Source organism: Macaca mulatta, chromosome 6 (genome assembly GCF_049350105.2).
Source record: "Macaca mulatta isolate MMU2019108-1 chromosome 6, T2T-MMU8v2.0, whole genome shotgun sequence".
In the NCBI taxonomy this organism is placed as follows: Eukaryota; Metazoa; Chordata; class Mammalia; order Primates; family Cercopithecidae; genus Macaca; species Macaca mulatta.
The window spans coordinates 169,120,616-169,140,924 of NC_133411.1; the positions used below are offsets into that span (position 1 = coordinate 169,120,616).

Sequence of the window (20,309 nt, forward strand, 5' to 3'; positions counted from 1 at the left end):
CTTAGCAACCACATTCTACTTTCTTTCTCTATGAAGGTGACCACTCTGAAGACTGGCTTATCTTCCACCTACTGTCCTGGCAATCAAGCCTCAAGGTAGACCAAACCGGATTCCTGACTTTTCTGAATTAGGGCCAAGATGAGCAATATTTTTAATTGCTTAAAAAGCCATTTTATTGGCCGGGTACGGTGGCTCAAGCCTGTAATCCCAGCACTTTGGGAAGCCGAGATGGGTGGATCACGAGGTCAGGAGATCGAGACCATCCTGGCTAACAGAGTGAAACCCTGTCTCTACTAAAAAATACAAAAAACTAGCTGGGCGAGGTGGCGGGCGCCTGTAGTCCCAGCTACTCGGGAGGCTGAAGCAGGAGAATGGCGTGAACCCAGGAGGCGGAGCTTGCAGTGAGCTGAGATTCGGCCACTGCACTCCAGCCTGGGCGACAGAGCAAGACTCCATCTCAAAAAAAAAAAAAAGCCATTTTATTTTAGAAAATTTTAAATATACATAAAGAGACAGAGAAACGTTATTATAATGAAGTCCTTTGAATGTTATTACCCAGTTCCAACAATCATTAACATTTACACTGCCTTTAAAAAAAACCGAAAACTTAAACAAAAAGATAACCAGCACAGAACAAGATTCTGTAAAAATTCAGCATTGCCTCATTCCTGTGGCCCAGCCCCGAGTGTGGCCCACCCCCAACTAGACAGACTGTGTTCTGCACTGTGCCCCATGAATCCCCCCAAAAGTCCTTCACGCCTCGCAAGATGCCTACTGACGGACCCATTCAGGGCTACCTGGTGCACCGCACATTCAGGTGCTTAACCCAGGCTCAGGGATGAGGCCAAAGTTTCCTGGCTAAAGAGAAACAGGTTTTAAAGCCACAGCTGGCTACTTTTCTTCCCTAAAGAAATGCAACGCCAGCCAGGCATGGTGGCTCACACCTATAATCCCAGCACTTTGGGAGGCCAAAGTGGGTGGATCACGAGGTCAGAATTTCAAGACCAGCCTGTCCAATACAGTGAAACCCCATGTCTACTAAAAAAATTAAAAAAATTACCCAGGTGTGGTGGCGTGTGTCCCAGCTACTCGGGAGGCTGAGGCAGAATCGCTTGAACCTGGGCGGCAAAGGTTGCAGTAAGCCAAGACCGCGCCACTGCACTCCAGTCTGGGCAACAGAGTGAGACTCCATCTCAAAAGAGAAAGAGAGAGAGAGAGAGAGAGAGAGAAAGAGAGAGAGAGAGACAGAAAGAAAGAAAGAAAGAAAGAAAGAAAGAAAGAAAGAAAGAAAGAAAGAAAGAAAGAAAGAAAGAGAAAGAAAGAAAAGAAAGAAAATAAAAAAGAAAAGAAAAGAAACGCCATGCCCCAGCCTGGCCAACATGGTAAAACACTGTCTCTACTAAAATACAAAAATCAGCTGGGTGTGGTGGTGCATGCCTGTAATCCCAGCTACTCAGGAGGCTGAGGCAGAACTGCTTGAACCCCGGAGGCAGAGGTTGCCATGAGCCAAGATCGCACCACTGCATTCTAGCCTGGGCTACAGAGCGAGACTCTGTCTGGTGGGGCGGGGCGGGGGGAAAGAAATGCAATGCCTTTAAAAACAGGCAAAGTTATTCTTCCACAAGAATGGCCGCTCTCCTATTAAAAAAATCTCTTCCTCATTTTATCCCAGAATGAGAACTATAATTTTATCAGAAGTTGAGACCCCATAGCTATCCCACGCCCCTCCAGCAGCCGCCAGCCTACCCTGCAGGTGCTGGTGATAAAGGAAAGATGGGGCTGACGGCTCAGAGGGATCAAGAACCGCCCAGTGGTGTCCAGGCCTTGCCTTTTCCCAGGTGGGGCCTGACATCTATCTTCCCAGGTGCCTGTGGGGAGTGCTATGCAGTCAGGTGGCAAGGACAGAAGAGGAAAGAGAAAGTTCTGGCTGAAAGGGCTTTTTCCCAGCTTTGCAGCCTTTGCTGGCAACGGAGCATCCCGGGAGTGGAAGCCCAGGCAGGGCCAGGCTCAATAGAGACCTTTCTGATGCTAATGCTTTTCCCCCTCAGATTCTTCCTTCCTGGAGGGGAGAAAAGTAGTCCCAGAAAAGGGAGAACTTCTACCAGCTTTATTTATGGCCTTGGAGCCGGTGTGACGAGGGACAGCCAGGATTCTGGGGGAAGTCCCCACCAGAAACAGGCAGGAATGTCCTGGGGCAGGGGCAGGGCAGGGGCTCAAGTGCCAGTTTCCCATCCTCACTCCTGGTATCATTTGTGTGATCTTGGGCAATCACCTGGAAACCCACACCTCACAGGGCACTAGGGAGGGCGCAAGAAGTGTCCCAGGTAACAGGATGGGCATGTGGGAGGTGCTCTATAAATGGTAGCAGCTGCTCTATTATTTATTGAACATGGTATTCTTTGCACTCCAGACCCCGGATCTTCTCAAGTCCTGTTAGCTAAACATATTTTCTTACAGGTTCTGAAAGGAGCTGAAAAAAGCCCAACAAAAGGCTCCCCTACCCTTACCCAACTCCACAGTCCAGGCTGTGCTGGAATGCATGGAGTGGGCTAGAGTCGTTACAGCTTCCTTTCCCCAGGACTGTGACCTTGAACTCTGACCTCCTGCTGGTGATTTCCAGGCTCACCGTCAGGGAGGAAGAAAGGGGAGTGAGTGTTGCATCCAAGGCCTTTCCCAGATGTCCCCCCTCCCCAGGGTGGGACTTTTCTCAGGTCAACCAGTTGGGTAGCAAGAGGCAGAGAATCCACTGGGTAGCAAGAGGCAGAGAATCCACACACCAGGATGTGATCTCTGGGAGGGCGGAGAGCTTTGTTCGGCACTTGGTTCGCTGCTGCACCCCAGGCCCGACACACAGCAGGCATCAAATGTGCTGGCAGCCCCTGGACCACACCTCTATTTACTGTAGGGTTGGGTGGGCTACGGGGTCCCTGAACTGTTCTTGCTATGCCCTTAACAGATGCTCTCAGTTGATTCTGGCAACAACCCTGGGAGGTTGGGGGTGTTTCCCACATGGAAACAGAAGCTCAGAAAGGTCGAGTTACCTCAATCTCCCAGCTGGTAAAGGACAAAGCAGCATTTAAAAGTCTGTCTGTCTGCTCCATGAGGGTAGGGACCAAATCTGTCTTGTAGAACACCACAGATCCTGTTCACCTAGCACAGCCTCTAGCATAAAATTAATAACAAATAGCTTTTGTGTATTTTAAAAAATGAATGAATAAATGATTCCAAAGTCCCGAGCTTTCTACATTATAGGCAGGAAATCTTATATACAGTCACATATGCAATCCTACAAGCTCCATAATGAGTGTATCTATCTAGGTGGAGGAACTCCTATGGATGTGGGTGTCAGGCTAGTTTCAGCTTCACCCCATCTAACCCTGTTCTCCACAAATACTCTTAATTTTTAAGATTTTAAAAAAATTGTTTACTTGTTGAAGAGATAGCGTCTCACTATGTTGCCCAGGCTGGTCTTGAACTCCTGGGCTCCAGCGATCTTCCTACTTGAGCTTCCCAAAGTGCTGGGATTACAGGCATGCACCACGACGTCTGGCCCTTCCACAAATCCTCTTGACTTCAATCTCCCCTTTGCTTATGCTACTTGGAAATTTAATTCCAGAGACTTTCCACTAAAGAGCTATATGATCAACAGGACTTACTGTTTTCTTCTAATGATAGCATTTAAGTCAAAGGAGTGGCTCTCTTTTTTTTTTTTTTTTTTTTCGAGATGGAGTCTCGCTCTGTCACCCAGGCTGGAGTACAGTGGCGCAATCTCAACTCACTGCAAGCTCCTCCTTCCGGGTTCACACCATTCTCCTGCCTCAGCCTCTCAAGTAGCTGGGACTACAGGCACCCACCACCACGCCCGGCTAATTTTTTGTATTTTTAGTAGAAACGGGGTTTCACCGTGTTAGCCAGGATGATCTCGATCTCCTGACCTCGTGATCTGCCCGCCTCGGCCTCTCAAAGTGCTGGGATTACAGGCGTGAGCCACCGCGCCTGGCCAGGAGTGGCTCTCTAACAGGAAACTTTTTGTACTGTAGGTGCTCCCCAGCCTGACCTTTTTTTAAAAAACAAAAACCCTCTTTGACTTCTTGCAGTTATTGAAAGCAAGAAAGGTGCTTCCTACTCTTTGCAATAAAAGGCACTGCTCATACGCTCAGCAGATAAGTGTCTTTCTGAGAAACCAGGGGAGACAGATTTTGAGCAATTGATGGAGAGGGTGTGAAACTACTCTGAGGACGCCACGCTCTGGCAGGCTATTTTTACTGCGTAAGGCAGTGCAGCGGGCCGGGCACACACTCTGATGACTGTCCTGGATTCTATAGCGTGGCAGCCACTTACTAGCCATATGGTCTGGGATAAGTCACAACTTCTTGGTCCTGTGCTTCCTCATCTGTGAAATGGAAAGAAGACAAGTAGATAGAATTGTGGTGAGGGTGACATGGTGGCTTAGTGTGCTCAGAACAGTGCTCTTTATAAACTTGTGCTCAATTCGGACCCAGCCCTGAAATGACAGTCACAGATACAATGACGGTGGTTTGGTTTCTGGATGAGATTTGGTGTGGGGGAGAGAGAAAGCCAGGGACAAAGCTAGAAATCCTGCATCTGTAAGACAGTGCTTCAGTGGTGCTCAAGGAAGGGAGAAAGCTGTGGGGACCACAAGGGTTGGAGGCCAGGTAGCCTCCCCTTCCCACTCTGCTCTTAAGGACCTGCTGTAGCTGCATCCAAGATTTCTAGCCCCTTTCTGATCTTGTAGTTAGGAAACATCCCGGAGAAACAGGCCTCCAACACCAGCCATTCCTGGGCGTCCAAGGTCCGCTGGGTAGACCTGGCGTGAAGGTGGCTCTGGGTACCCTGCCTGGCTGAGCTGCCTTCCTCCCTCAGGAAATAAAGAAAAAGCTCTCTTCCTCTCCTTCCTCTCTCAAGAGCAGGGCTGCATCTCCAGTCTCTGGCACAGAGTAGGCCTTGATAAATAATCAAGGAATGGATGGAAGGACGGGTGGATGAAAGAATGAAAGCAAGCCCATTTCTAACAGGCTGAATCAATTCCTGGGCCCAATTTTAAAAAAACAGAGACCATGGTGAGGTTGTGGGTGGCTGTTTTCTTTAGAAGGAAATTGTGAAAATGCCTCCCAGGTCAGAGGTGGCATTCAGCCAGCTGGGTCACCCACAGGCTTCCCTTCTTGCTGGGAGGACTTCCCTGTGTCAGGAAGGAGAAACTGCTGTGATGACGTCACACTGCAGCCTCAGGCAATCCCTGGTTCCTTTGTGCTCCGCTTTACACGCAGGGCCTGCGGGGCGGGGGCCATTTGTAACGTGTATAGCTGGCATCTGGGGACGGCGTCCCACAAGTGCTTCTGTCCTCGTATGGAGGATAGGGGTTATGCAGCTCTCTCCTGCCACGAAGGTTTTGGTGTCACTGCTTTAAAGAAAGCTCACTCCTAACTAACCAGGGGCTACCTCTGGTCCAGGGGGCTGCTGTGCTGACTGTGTGGGCCCTGGGGACCCTGATCCTTTGTTTTGACCCCTGCGGGGAGCAGGGGGAAGGAAGAGGAGAGACCATCTTGGGTACCGCCCTTGAGGTTCAGAGGGGAGACGCTTCCAGATACAAGAGCTGGTCCTGAGGGCTGATGTTTCAATCGCCGTCAGCACAAATGCTGCTCTGCTGGCTCAGAAGGAAGCGTGCCCAGGAGTCTCCCAGCAATCTCTCCGTGTTCTGACCTGAGTCTTCCTGGCACAGCCAAGGAAGGACGTGGTCTGGCTGTACAACAAGGGCCATAGTTGTACAGTGGCTCAGAGCCACTGAGTCAACCCCAAGGTGACAACCTGGGTCCCCATTACTAGCTACATCCTAGCTGTATGCTTTTAGGGAAGTGTCCTAACTGACTGGGCCTCGGATTCTTCCTCTGATATTTGGGGAAAATACAACTACAGCCTACCTTATAGAATTGTTTTGAGGATTCAATTGGTAAATCTGTGTAAAAAATTCAGAACACTGTGTGACATATAGGCTGGGCACAGTGACTCATGCCTCTAATACCAGCACTTTGGGAGGCCAGGGCAGGCAGATCACTTGAGGCCAGGAGTTCAAGACCAGCCTGACCAATATGTTGAAACCCTGTCTCTCCTAAAAATACAAAAATTAGCTGGGTGTGGTGGTGGATGCCTGTAGTTCCAGCTACTCGGGAGGCTAAGACAGAAGAATTGTTGGAACCTGGGAGGCGGAGGTTGCGGTGAACCGAGACTGTGCCACTGCACTCCAGCCTGGGCGACAGAGTGAGACAGTGTCTCAAAAAAAAAAAAAAAAAAAAAAAAAAAAAAAAAAAAAAGCAGGGCCAGGTGGTGTGCATGCGCCTGTGGTCCCAGGTACTGGGAGGCTGAGGTGCAAGGAGCTGTGATCATGCTACTGCACTCCAGCCTGAGTGACAGAGTGAGATCCTGCCTCAAAAAGATAAAAATAAACACTCAAGAAACATTAACTATCCCATCACCACTGAGGCTAGGATTTACCCTCTGCCCCCAGGTTCCGATTACAGAAAAGAGGAATGTAGTGAGATTACAAGTGATTTTTATTTTGTTATTTTCAGTTTTTCCCATCTTCTGGTTTTCTACAGGAACAAATGTTACTCTCCTGCTGATAAAAAAACACCTTAAACTCCTCAGAAGGCAAGACCCTGCTGCTGGGAATCTAGAAGCCAGAGCTAGCAGAATAACTGCCAGAGAACGTTCCAGAACGTAGGTCTGCTCCAGTCCAAGAATATCTCAGCATGAACCTGTTGTACAAGAACCTACAAGTCGGGAGGTGTCAGACTTCCCTAGAAAAGTCCCAGAAACCTCACCATGTCGGTGACAAAGAAGAGACTTTTCCTGTCTAGACACCTCAATGCTTGTAATTAAAATTAAGATTTCAGAGGTGGAGGGAGGCAACACACACTCCTTGAAGGAAATCTCAAAAATCGAGGCAAATGCTCCACACATAAAAATAATCTCTAATCTCAGCACCATGGGATAGAACAGGTCGACGTATCTCTTTGGAGTCTGAAACGGATTTCAAAACCAAACAAAGGTGCCCTGCCGGTGCTAGCTATCACAACCGACAAAACTGATAGGTAAATGCCTGGGTGGTGAGGGGTGGGCTGCTGTGATCAGGGGCTCCTGAACACCGCACGTTCAATTAATTCGTGCAGCTTGAAATACAACCCTCACTCCCGGAAAATAAAAATAAAATTAAAATAAAAAAATCCATGCAGAGCCCAGAAAGTTAGGCCCTGGACAAACAGGTCTGGGTGTTAAACTTGCTACGGCAAATTGAACAATTTAAGAGTTTCCGGCCCAGCCAGCTGTCTGACAGGGAGTTTACACAAAATCCCTCCCCTGAAATAGCTCTAAGCCTGCCAGTCTACAGAGATGGGAACAGGAAATGGAAAATCACCATGTCCTCCGCTCACTGTGCTGTGACATTCGAGCCCCGTGCCCAGATTTGCTCAGCATGGCCCTCACTAATGTGACAGACCACCCTTCCCAGTTGCCCCGAGCCGCGTGGCCACCAGCCAAATGGCACTGATTAGAGATGCGCCACTGATGTCATGGCAGTCTTTCGGAAGAAAGATAAGCAATAGTCACTTTAATTGCACACATCAAATGTAAGACCTGTTCTGATTCCTGAAATGTTCAGACACTGAAAGGCTCAAGCATTTCAAATGCTCCCCACGGCAGGGAGGAAATGGAGTTTCCTCCTGGCCACTCTTGCATGAGATGTAGGGAGCTATTAAATTATCTCCTGCAAGGGCGCTGCCACGTTTCCTGCAGATTTAGGTTTAATTCTATCAATACATCTCATGTTTTGTCAGAAATACACCCCTGAGGCTGGGCGCGGTGGCTGAAGCCTGTAATCCCAGCACTTTGGGAGGCCGAGACGGGCAGATCACAAGGTCAGGAGATCGAGACCATCCTGGCTAACACAGTGAAACCCCGTCTCTACTAAAAAATGCAAAAAAACTAGCCGGGTGAGTTGGCAGGCACCTGTAGTCCCCAGCTACTTGGGAGGCTGAGGTAGGAGAATGGCGTAAACCCGGGAGGCGGAGCTTGCAGTGAGCTGAGATCCGGCCACTGCACTCCAGCCTGGGCGACAGAGCGAGACTCCGTCTCAAAAAAAAAAAAAAAAAGAAATACACCCCTGAAAAAGACCACCTGGAAATATTGCCCCATTTGCAGCTGCTGCCTACATTTAGAGCCGTGGAGGCATCTCAAGCATTCCCAGCTTTGGGGAGAGCTGATATGTTTAACTTCTCCAGGCTAGGAAGCAGCATATTCGTTCATCCTTGTCGACCAAAAAGGATTAAGACTGCTCTCAAGTTTCTGAAATCTCTAATGGGGAGACCCCATCCCGCCCCCTGCCTTGTTGTCAAAGAAGTTGCTTTTCAGAAGCAACAGTTGCCAAGTACTCAAAGCAGGGGTGAGTGGGGGATGGAGGATGCAGGGGGAGTGATGCTGGTTTACTGGGAGGAAGACAGGCCTCTCCTAGAATCTCCTGAAGCCCCACTGCAAGTACCTGGCAGGCAACAGCTTTTAGTGGTATCTGCTCTAAGACATGAGGCTTAATAAGCACTAAAAGCAATCAGTCTGGAAAGGATTCCCTGTCTGTGCTTCCTGGACAGGGCAATGGAGAAATGCAGGGCAAAGGCACTCGTGGCTGGCAGCACAGAAGAAAAGCCCCAAGTGGCCACGGGTGAGGGGCCAGGATAGAGAAGAGACACTGCTTGTTCTTTTATAGTTTATTGTTTAGGTACAGAATCAGTCAAATAAATGTTTTTCTAGAAGGCAGCTGTGCTTACCACTATGCCACCGATGTTAACAGTTCCAAAGCCTCCCACAAATAAAGTTAAATTTAGGGAAAACGGATCTCATCAGCTGTTGGTTGAGTTAAAACTTCCGTAAGGCAATTTGGCACAACTTATCAAAATCTTCACTGTACCTACCTGTCGACCAAAACAATTCCACCTCTGGGAATTTATCTTACAGACAGACTCATGTAAGTTTGCAAAGATATAGGGAAAAAGCCAGTCACTGTCATATTGTGTATAGCAGTGAAAAACACAGATGGCAACCTAAATGTCCAAAAAGAGAGAAATCCTTACATAAATGACAGTGTTTATAAAACAAAGAACTTTGCAGTCAGTAAAAAGAGTGAAGTAAATCCACAAGGGCTGATGGAAAAAGAGGGGTTCCCTAACATACTATGAAGAAAGCACCTTTAGCAGTAACCCAGCTGTGGAAATATATCCAGTCAATTTTTGTTATTCATGTCAGTTATGCGCTATAAAGCCATTGTGAACACTGAATTAGTGAATACTGAATCACTGCTCCTAGGGGAAGGTACAAGGTTAGGTTCCTGCAAGCCTCTGATCACATTTCATCAACTGATCAGCCTATAACTTTGTGTTGTGTATTTGTTTAATACATTAATTCATTAATATTGAACTCATGGCCAACAGCGTTATAACTTCTGCCTGAACAAAGCTTCTCTAACAGAGACTTTTTTCTAAAAGGCATATTACAGCCTTCTTGACCTTGGGAGCTCTAGACAGCACTTCAACCCTGTTCTTGGAGACTTGTTGACATCAAAATCACCAACAAAAAGCACAAAAATATGAAAAATGTCACACTAAGTCCACTAAAAACACATTTGTTTGCAGCGTAAGAGGTGAAAGAAGAAGGCAGAGTGCTTCTTACTGGATCTCAGCTTGGAATAAGGGTATGGGTCAATCCACGTGGGACACACGGCTCTGCGCGTGTTTGCAAAGCACCACAAAAGCACTGCCACTGATTCCAGGTTTACAAAAGAATTTTTTTGTTTTTGTTTTTTTTTGAGACAGAGTCTTGCTCTGTCATCCAGGCTGTGGTGCAGTGGTGTGATCTTGGCTCACTGCAACCTCTGCCTCCCGGGTTCACGCCATTCTCCTCCCTCAGCCTCCCGAGTAGCTGGGATTACAGGCGCCCACCACCACACCCGGCTAATTTTTGTTGTATTTTAAGTAGAGATGGGGTTTCCCCATGTTGACCAGGCTGGTCTCAAACTTCTGATCTCAGGTGATCCACTCGCCTCGGCCTCCCAAAGTACTAGGATTACAGGCGTGAGCCACCACGCCCGGCCTACAAAAGAGTTTTAGCAAGTAGGCAAATTCACAATTCAGAATCTGTGAATAATGAGAATCAACTGTGTGTTTGTATAACCATGGAGCAATTCCAAAAAAATACACCAGATCAAAATCAGAAGACACAAGAAACTGTTTCCAGGGGTTACCTCTGGAGAGTGGGATGGGAAAAGGATTTTTACTTTATTCTTTGGATCTCACTTTACAAGTGAGTATAATAACCGTAATTTTAAAAATCTATAGTAAGGGCCTGGTCCGGTGGCTCATGCTTGTAATCCCAGCACTTTGGGAGGCCGAGGCAGGCAGATTGTTTGAGGTCAGGTGTTCAAGACTAGCCTGGCCAACATGGTGAAACCCCGTCTCTACTAAAAATTTAAAAAATGAGCCGGATGTGGTGGTATGTGCCTGTAATCCCGGCTACTGAATCCCCAGCTGAAGCACGAGAATCACTTGAACCCAGGAGGCAGAGCTTGCGATGAGCCAAGATCACGCTGCTGCACTCCAGCCTGGGTGACAGGGTGAGACCTTGCCTCAAAAAAAAAAAAACAATCTATAGTAAGGAGATGGGCCTTTTCACAGGTAAGCTCAGCACAGCATGACTGACTCACAGAGCTAAGGGACCCTGCTCTGCAGGAGGACCAGAGCCAGAGAGGGGGGCTTTCCCACCCCCCCCGAAAGAAAGGCCATGCCCCCACCTCCTGCCAGACACTTCTCTCTCCTCTCTCCTAGGGAGGAGGACAGGGGCCAGCACGAAGGTCGGCACAGGATGTGGCCCCACCTACAGAAACCAGAAGTCAGAACTTTACTGTAAGAGTCAGATCTATCTGCCTCACCTTCCACTGCTTTTCACAGACAACAGGCAGTGGGCCAGGGGCAGGAGGGGCTCAGAGGACAGAGGAAAACCATTCACCAATGAGAAACCTTGTTTTCTCAGGGACAGGCTCAGGCTCAGGGTCTGGAAGTGACAGTGAAAGAAAACAGACGTTTGCAAAGAAAAAGTACGATGGAACTGCAATTAGATGGGGAAGGAAAAGGAAGAATGGAAAAGGAAGGAAGAGAGGGAATCTGGCAGTTTCGTTCACTGAGTAGTGTGTAGGGGTGTAATCTATGATTCATTTCCCCCCATAAATGAAAATAAGTTTATTTTCCCAATTATGAAAACACATCTAGGTTTGGAAGGATTTGTGGTTTTTGATTTTTTGTTTTTTGGGTTTTTTTTTTGAGACAGAGTCTTGCCCTGTCGCCTCGGCTGGAGTGCAGTGGTGCAATCTTGGCTCACTGCAACCTCCGCCTCCCAGGTTCAAGCAATTCTTCCACCTGAGCCTCCTGAGTAGGTGGGATTACAGGTGCGTGCTACCGTGCCTGGCTAACTTTTGGAATTTTTAGTAGAGATGGGTTTTCACCATGTTGGCCAGGCTGGTCTCGAACTTCTGATCTCAAGTGATCCGCCCGCCTCGGCCTCCTAAAGTGCTGGGATTACAGGCGTGAGCCACCGTGCCCAGCCGAGGTCTGGAAGGATTCACACAAAACTGTGGGAGTGGGACTGTGAGCAAAGGGGAGAAACTGATTTTTCGCACTAGGTATTTCTGTACCTTTCAGTTTTTTTGTGTTTGTTTGTTCTGAGATAGAGTCTGTCTCTGTTGCCCAGGCTGGAGTGCAGTGTCAAGATCTCAGCTCACTTCAGCCTCCACCTCCTGGGCTCAAGAGTTCCTCCCACCTCAGCCTCCCAAGGAGCTGGGACTACAAGCATGTGCCACCACATCTGGCTAAATTCTTTCAGGTTTTTAAAAGTAAAAATGTATCTCACACTTCCTGTACAAAATAATAAGGTCTTACAGTTAAGGCCTAGCTACCCTAGCAAAAGGTCACCTCTCGCCCTCCTGGCTTTCTCCCCAACCCTCCCTCACCTCCTCAGGCTGGTCCACGCCCTGGGGCCAAAGACTCAACACTGCAGCCATCTCCAGGCAGCAACCACCAAGCAAAAGCAAAACTCCAAGGTGTTTCAAAAACTCCAACATAAAATTACCACACGACCCGTAATCCAGCCCACAGGCATATACCCAAAAGAATCCGAAACCAGTGTTCAAATATAACTGGTACCCGAATGTTCACTGCAGCACTGTTCACAATAGCCAAAAGGTGAACACAACCTAAACATCCATCAACAGATGGCTGGATAAACACAATGTGGGATATACAATGGAATATTATTCAGTCATAAAAAGAAATGAAGGCCAGGCGCGGTGGCTCACTCCTGTAATCCCAGCGCTTTGTGGGGCCAAGGTGGGTGAATCACCCGAGGTCAGGAGTTCGAGACTAACCTGGCCAACACGGTGAAACCCTGTCTCTATTAAGGATACAAAATTAGCTGGGTGTAGTGGCACACACCTATAGTCTCAGCTACTCGGGGCGGTGGGACCGGGGGTGGGGGGTTGCTGAAGCAGGAGAATTGCTTGAACCTGGGAGGTTGCAATGAGCTGACATCATGCCATTGCACTCTCGCCTGGGCGATAAGAGCGAAACTCCATCTCAAAAAAAAAAAAAAAAGAAAAGTAAAGAAAAAAAAAAAAGGAAGGAAGTACTGATACATGCCGCAAAGTGGATGATCCTTCAAAATTCTATATGAAGTGAACAATGCTAGACACAAATGGTCACATATTGTATAATCCCCTTTATATAAAACAGCCAGAATAGACGAATCCATACAGACAGAAAGCAGATTAGTGGCTGCCAGAACTGGGCGGTAGGAAGAAAAGGCAAGTGACTGCTTAATGAGTACAAAGGTTCCTTTTAAGGTGATAAAAATGTCCTGGAAGTAGAGTGTGAAGGTGTTAAACACCATTCAATTGTACACTTTAAAATGGTTAAAATCCGGAATTTTATGTTGTGGCATGAATTTTCTCTCTCTCTCTTTTTTTTTCTTTTCTGAGACAGGGTCTTGTTCTGTCACCCAGGTGGGAGGGCAGTGGCATGATCTCAGCTCACTGAAACCTCTGCTTCCCGGGCTCAAGCAATTCTCCAGCCTCAGCCTCCCATGTAGCTCGGACTACAGGCACGAGCCACCAACACCCAGCTAATTTTTGTGTTTTTTTTTTTTTTTTAGTAGAGACAGTGTTTCTCCATGTTGGCCAGGCTGGTCTTGAACTGCTGGCCTCAAGGGATCTGCCTGCCGCATAAGCCTCCCAAAGTGCTGGGATTACAGGTATGAGCCACTGCGCCTGGTTGTATTTTTCTTCATTAAACACAAACAAACAAACAAAAAATACACAAAAAAACCACACACACAACCCCACACTACAAGTTGGGCAAGTTTCGTGGCCTCTCTGAACCTATAAAAGAGGCAGGTGACAGCACGACCGCATAGACTGGTCGTGAGGATCCATGTGATGTGTGTAAAGTGCCTGGCATGGGGTCCAGCATGTAGAAAGAGAACAGTAAGGAAGGAAGCCACAGCCGCTGTGATGCCAGTGATTCGGGGGCACTGCCAAAGCCAACTCACCTGAAGTCATGGGATTCCCGTGTTGTCAAATTATCCTTTTAATTAAAAAACAGGAACAACAAAAAGACTTTGCAGGAGGGGTGCTGCATAAGATGAAAGATTAAAGAAGAGGGAGGCTCAACTTCATTTACAGTATGGTGATCTCTATACTATATTTATAGTACAGTTCTATCCTGTGTTAAGACAGGGGACGCAAACAATGAACTCTGAGGGACAGAGAGTGTCTGCCACGCGTCCACCGTGGAATGACGAAATGCTCTCGCTTCTTCTGCCTTCTCCTGTGGCCTGCAGACACGGGCCCCTGGCTAAGCCCTGTTCGACGGGGCAGAAGGGGTTGTAGGTAGGTGAGAAGATCCCATCTCTGCTTCCTGTCTGTTTTTGTTTTTTTTTTTTTTTGAGATGGAGTTTCGCTCTTGTTGCCCAGCCTGGAGTACAGTGGTGCCATCTCGGCTCACTGCAACCTCCCTCTCCCAGGTTCAAGCGATTCTCCTGCCTCAGCCTCCTGAGTAGCTGGGATTATAGGTGCCCATCACGCCTGGCTAATTTTTTTTTTTTGAGATGGAGTTTCGTTCTTGTTGCCCAAGCTGGAATGCAGTGGCGCGATCTCAACTCACCGCAACCTCTGCCTCCCTGGTTCAAACGATTCTCCTGCCTCAGCTTCCTGAGTGGGATTACAGGCATGCGCCACCATGCCCAGCTAATGTTGTATGTTTAGTAGAGATGGGGTTTCTCCATGTTGGTCAGGCTGGTTTCAAACTTCTGACCTCAGGTGATCCACCCAGCCTGGCTAATTTTTTTTGTATTTTTAGGAGAGACAAGGTTTCATCATGTTGGCTGGGCCGATCTCGAACTCATGACCTCAGGTGATCCACCTGCCTCTGCCTCCCAAGGTGTTGGGATTATAGGCGTGAGCCACCACGCCCGGCCTTCCTATCTATCTGGAAGCAGATTTAAAAACCTGAGATTGACAGGTGAGGGGGCAAGAACCCCAGCTCTTCTTATCTCAGAATTTTTGTACCAAATTAGCAGATCTCTAGACTTCGTGAGGCAAGGTGACGCCCCTCGTGGCCCACAATGGCCCGGGGAGAGGGGAGGAGTGAAGAATAGGATTTCAGGCTGTCATGGAAACTTTTCTTCCCTCTGGTCTCTGCAGCATACGGCAGGTGTCCTAAAAAATCGTTCCTGCTGCCCGAGGCTGTGCTGCCCTCAGACACGTGGGTGGGGGCGTCTGCCTCTCCGTCTGAAACACCCCCTCCCTCCGCCAAGGCGGCAGCAGCACAAAGGAGTCTCCAGTGTGTGCCTCACATCCCAGCTCCCCAGACAGACGCTCGGGGAGAGCTTCCATGGCCCCATGGAAATATACGTCCCCTGCCCCCAGCAGGCCTTGATGCAGCCCATAGATCACAGACAGCAGCAGGCCAAAGGCTGTGGCGTGAATTTCTCCTGTGCTGCTTGAAATATGATGCCCGGTGTGCCCTCCACTGCCGGAGGTGTTTCACAAGCCCCACAGATGAAAGGGAGCTGCACGTTGATTTGGGGCGCTGAGACAGGCTGGACACCCAGCAAGACTGGCTCCCATGTGTAACAAGGGAGTCCAGTCGGCCCAAGGTAGAGAAAAATCACCAAATGTGAGGCTGTGAGCCTAAAGCAGCCAATGGGATCATGAACAACAGCAGGTAAAAGATGCCAGCGTGGAGAACGAGACAGAATTCTGAAAACTCTAAATCTGTGCTTCTGGAACTGGGTGATCGTGCCCACGGGGTTTATGGCAGCCTGCCAAAAAGCAGACAAAGCCACAGAAGAAGGTGGGTGCCATAGTCCTGCAGCACCAAGCAGGATGAAGGATGGCGGGGCAGGGAGGGGAAATGAATAATGAAATAGGACAGAAACATATCTCAGAGGAGAATGTAAAATCTGACTGTCAAGGATAAAATACCAGATGTCAAAGAAATGTCCTAATTGTACCTGGCCACTTTGAGCCTGAGGCCTCTGGGGCATTCCATTCCTCTGCATTAGGGCAACCTAGAGAAGTGGAGAGGCCTGGCTCTTGAGGGACCCTTAGCACCATTAGTTTCATTGACTCCACAAATTATTTTTGAGGTCTTACTATGTGCCAAGCTCCTTTCCATCCCTGAAACCTGCTATCCATGGGGGTGGGGGGGTAGCTGTTAATTTAAAGCACATGACGCTGAGGGTCTGCATACTTGGGAGGCCTCACCTGCTGACGGCAGTGGGGGAAGGTTTTCACAGGGATATAGAGCCTGAGTGATGTTTAACCAGAATCAGGTGGGCAGCGGGAAGGCAGGAGCAGCAATCCAGGCAGAGGGAACAGCATGTGCAAAGCTCTATGACAAGAAAGGACTTGGCCAGTGTGGCTGGAACCCAGGAAGTGATGAGGAGAAAGGCACAGGTCAAAGAGGCAGGGACTCAAGGGTTGGTCTTTATCCTGACTGCCAGTAAACCATGGGCTGATGTTAAATGGCAGGGTGGCATGGCAGAACTGTGTTTTAAGGAGATCATCCAAGTAGCAGCGAATTAACACAGTAATCCCTACCAAGGCAGACAGACAGATGGTCAAAGCTATGCTGTGTTTTTAGTGAGGCCTGTTTGGAAGGTGCAAACCCCAAGAGGGCTGTGCCCAGGCCTGGTGACCACACAATGGGTCCTGCTTAGGTCCAAATCAAGCAGCCACATTTCAAAACACCTCTAAGAACAGTGGTTGCTAGGGTTCCCCTCCTAGCACGTTTAGATCCCCCATACCAGGAAGCAGGAGACAGGAGGTTGAGGGCACAGGTTCTGGCACCATGCAGTTCTGGGCTCAAATCTTATCTGCCACATACTACCCAGGCAGCCCCAAACCGGCTTCTTCACCTCTCTGTGCTTCTGCAAAGTGGGGTACACTAACAGTATCTGTCTCCTAGGGCTACTGTGTGGATTAATTGAGACAAGCTGCTAACATCCTTATCACTTGGTCTGGTACATTATAGATGCTAAAAAATGTTGCATCTAAAAATGTTGATGCTAAAAAACGCTCAGTGAAGGATGAACATATAAGATGTGCAAAGATCTTCAAAATGTAAAGTGATCTGGAAGCAGCCAGGCGCACTGAGGGGGAGGAGACCGCACAAGCGCGGAGGAAGATGTAGGTTTTCGCTTACTTGCAAGCAGGAGGCAGGAGACAGCCACGGTGTAGAGCTGCTTGGAGGTGCTGACGTTGTAGCGATCCATGAAGTGGTCCAGCAGGTAGACGGCCAGGTGCCGGGCTGCAGGGCAGAGCTGGCAGTGGCTGCTCAGCAGGGTCAGGATGTCCACGAAGAACCGGCGGCTCTTCAGGAGTGGGGAGTGGGCTCGGAAGGTGGGCAGCTTCAGTTCCTGGAGGACAGGCGGGGCGGAGGGATGACGGTCAGGGCTGCCTCCCGAGAGTCTCGGTCGTCCCAGGAAATGGGACCTTAGGGCCTGCCTGCTGACTGAATGCGAGGCAACGACTCCCTCCATACTCTTATTAAAGTTTTCCTGCAAGTCCCAGGATGGCAGCCCCTCCTGGGCTATCTCCCATCTGCTTTCACTAAGCACAGGCTCATAAAGTATCAGGGCCCTAGAGGATGACAGAGGAAGCCAGTCATTCCTTCCCAGGGGAAAGCTTTGCTATTTGAGATACACAAGGTCATAAAGGAATAAAGGCCTTGGGGTCTGAGGTCTAAGTCCAAATTCCTTTTTTCCCCCAGGGTCTGGTCTGAATTAACACATCCAAATTCTGATTCCACTACTCAGCCAAGTTGTGTGACCCTGGTCACCTGCCATCACCTTTGTTTCCTCCTCAAGAGCTGAGAGCTAAATTTAAAATGTATGCAAAATGCCTAGCACACCTGTGACCTCTCAGGATCTGCATCTAATTCTTTCTGAGGGTAGGATTACGAGGGATGGGTTTTTGAAAAAAATCAACCTAAAAAAGTTGTTGAAATAATGGTACAAGGAACTCCCAAATACCCTTCACCTCAATTCCCTAATTTTTCACATTTGCCTTCTTTCTCTCTACATGCATATACGTGTTTTTTCTAAAAGTAAGTTCAGATATCATGATACTTCCCACGCCCCCAGGAGGTGACTAGGTGACTTTTACTTCTACTTTGCAATTTACATACTGCCACATTACCTCATTTTATTTGTCTAACTCAAGAAAAACCAGTAAAAGATATCAAACCAACAAAGATTTTTACAACATAAAAATGTTCTTATATGCAGTATCTCTCATATTTACCATTTAATTAAAGTAGATTAGACACTGTTTTTTGTTTTTTGTTTTTTCTTGTTTTGTTAGAGAGGAGTCTCCCCCTGTTACCCAGGCTGGAGTACAGTGATGCAATCACAGCTCACAGAAGCCTTGAACTTCTGGACTCAAGCAGTCCTCCCACCGTGGCCTCCCAAGTAGCTAGGACTACAGGCATGCACCACTGCACCCAGCTCATTGTTTCTGTATTTTTTGTAGAGACAGGGGTCTCATTGTGTTGCCTGTGATGGTCTCAAACTCCTGGCCTCAAGTGATCCCTCCCACCTTGGCCTCCTAAAGCGCTGGGATTATAGGCCTGAGCCATCACGCCCAGCCTAGACACTACTTGTTTAGGAAATGTCTTTGCAACATTTTGCCAAAGAAGGAAACTAAAAAGGAGTGACATAGAAGGAAAACAGGAAATAAGTTGGCAGAAAAGGAATGTGAAAGCTCACTTGTGGCAGGCTCACAAGGGGATGAGATTGAAACAAATTGGTGCTTCTCTTCTATAGAATACCTCTCTCTTAACCCTGTGGCTTACTCAACTAGCAGCAGATCCAGGACTAGAAAGGGATATCTGCTCAATCATTCATTCCTTCAAGAGCTATTCATTCATTCATTTCACTCAGTAAGTGAAATGTACGTTCTCTACACTGGGCGTTATCTAGGCACTGGGGATACAATCTGGAATAAGATAGATACAGACCTAAATGTAAGACTTACAACGATAAAACTCTCAGAATAAAACAGGAGGAAATCTTTATGGCCTTAGATTAGGCAATGGTTTCTTAGATATGACACTAAAACAAGATGCAATCAAGGGAAAAATACAGAAGTTGAATTTCAAAACTTAAAGTGTTTGTGCTTCCAAAGACACCATCCAGAAAGTAAAAAGACAATCTGCAAAATGGAGGAAAATATTTGAAAATCACTTGTTAATAAAAGACTGTATCCAGAACATATAAAGAACTCCTACAGTTCAACGATAAAAAGGCAAAACAACCCAATTTAAAAATGGGCAATGAACTGACCAGGCAGTTCTCCAAAGAAAGTGTAAAAATGACCAACACACACATGAAAAGGTGCCCAACATTACTAATCATTAGGGAAATGCAAATTAAAACCTCGGTAAGATACCACCTCACACTCATTAGAAAGGTTGTTGTAAAAAAAAATCAATACAAAACTGAAATGTATATACAAGTGCTGGATAGGGGCAAATGGGAACCCTCATATACTGCTGGTGGGTAAGTAAAATGGTACAGCCACTGTGGGAAACAGTCTGGAAACTCCTTAAAATGTTAAACGTAGAGTTCTCACATGACCCAGCCATTCCAGTCCTTGGTATATTATACCTAAGAGAAATGAAAACATACAGCCACACAAAGACTTGTATATAAATACTCACAGCAGCATCATTCCCAACAGTTCCCAAGTAGAAACAACGCAAACGCTTATCAACTGATGAATGGATAAAGGAAATGTAATGTATCCATATAATAGAATATTACACGTTACAACAGGGATGAATCTTGAAAACATTATGTTAAGTGAAAAAAGCCAGTCGTAAAAGGCCACATATTATATAATTCCGTTTATATGAAATGTCCAGAATAGGCAAATCCATACAAACAGAAAGTAGATTAGTGGTTGCCAGAGGTTAGGAGTAACAGTTAATGGGAAATAACTGCTAATAGGTATATGGGGTTTCTTTTTGGAGTTACAAAGTTCTTCTGTCATTAGACAATGGTGATGGTTGTACAGCTCTGTGAATACACAAACAACTAAACTGCACATTTTAATTTTTTTAATTTTTAATGTTGTGGGTACATGGTAGGTGCATAGATTTGTGGGGTATAGGAGACGTTTTGATACAGGCATGCAATGTGAAGTAATCACATCATGGAGAATGGGGTATCCATCCCCGCAAGCATTTATCCTTTGCGTTACAAATAATCTAATCACACTCTTTTAGTTATTTTGAAATGTACAATTAAGATATTATTGACTATAGTCACCCCGTTGTGCAATAAAATAGTATGTCTTATTTCTTCTATTTTTTTTTTGTACACATTAACCATCCCCACCTCCCCCACAACCCCCACTACCATTCCCAGCCTGTGGTAACCATCCTTCTATTCTCTATGTCCATGAGTTCAATTGTTTTGATTAAGTGAGAACATGTGAAGTTCGTCTTTCTGTGCCTAGTTATTTCACTTAATATAATGATCTCCAGTTCCATCCATGTTGCAAATGACAGGATCTCACTCTTTTTTTATGGTTGAATAGTACCCCACTGTGTGAATGTACCACATTTTCTTTATCCATTTATCTGTTGATGGACATTTAGGTTGCTTAATTGCACATTAAAAAAACTAAATTTTGGCTA

General features: G+C 47.1%; 1 protein-coding gene across 3 annotated transcripts in view; it reads right to left on the reverse strand.

The window, feature by feature from the left end:
- Positions 1-20,309, reverse strand: part of CCNJL (cyclin J like) — a 62,356-nt gene that overhangs the window by 13,519 nt on the left and 28,528 nt on the right. For all 3 annotated transcript variants that reach the window (XM_028849883.2, XM_001084076.5, XM_028849884.2), the window contains exon 3: positions 16,812-17,025. In XM_028849883.2, coding sequence (XP_028705716.1) covers positions 16,812-17,025 — 214 coding nt within the window. The remainder of the gene's footprint in view (positions 1-16,811; positions 17,026-20,309) is intronic.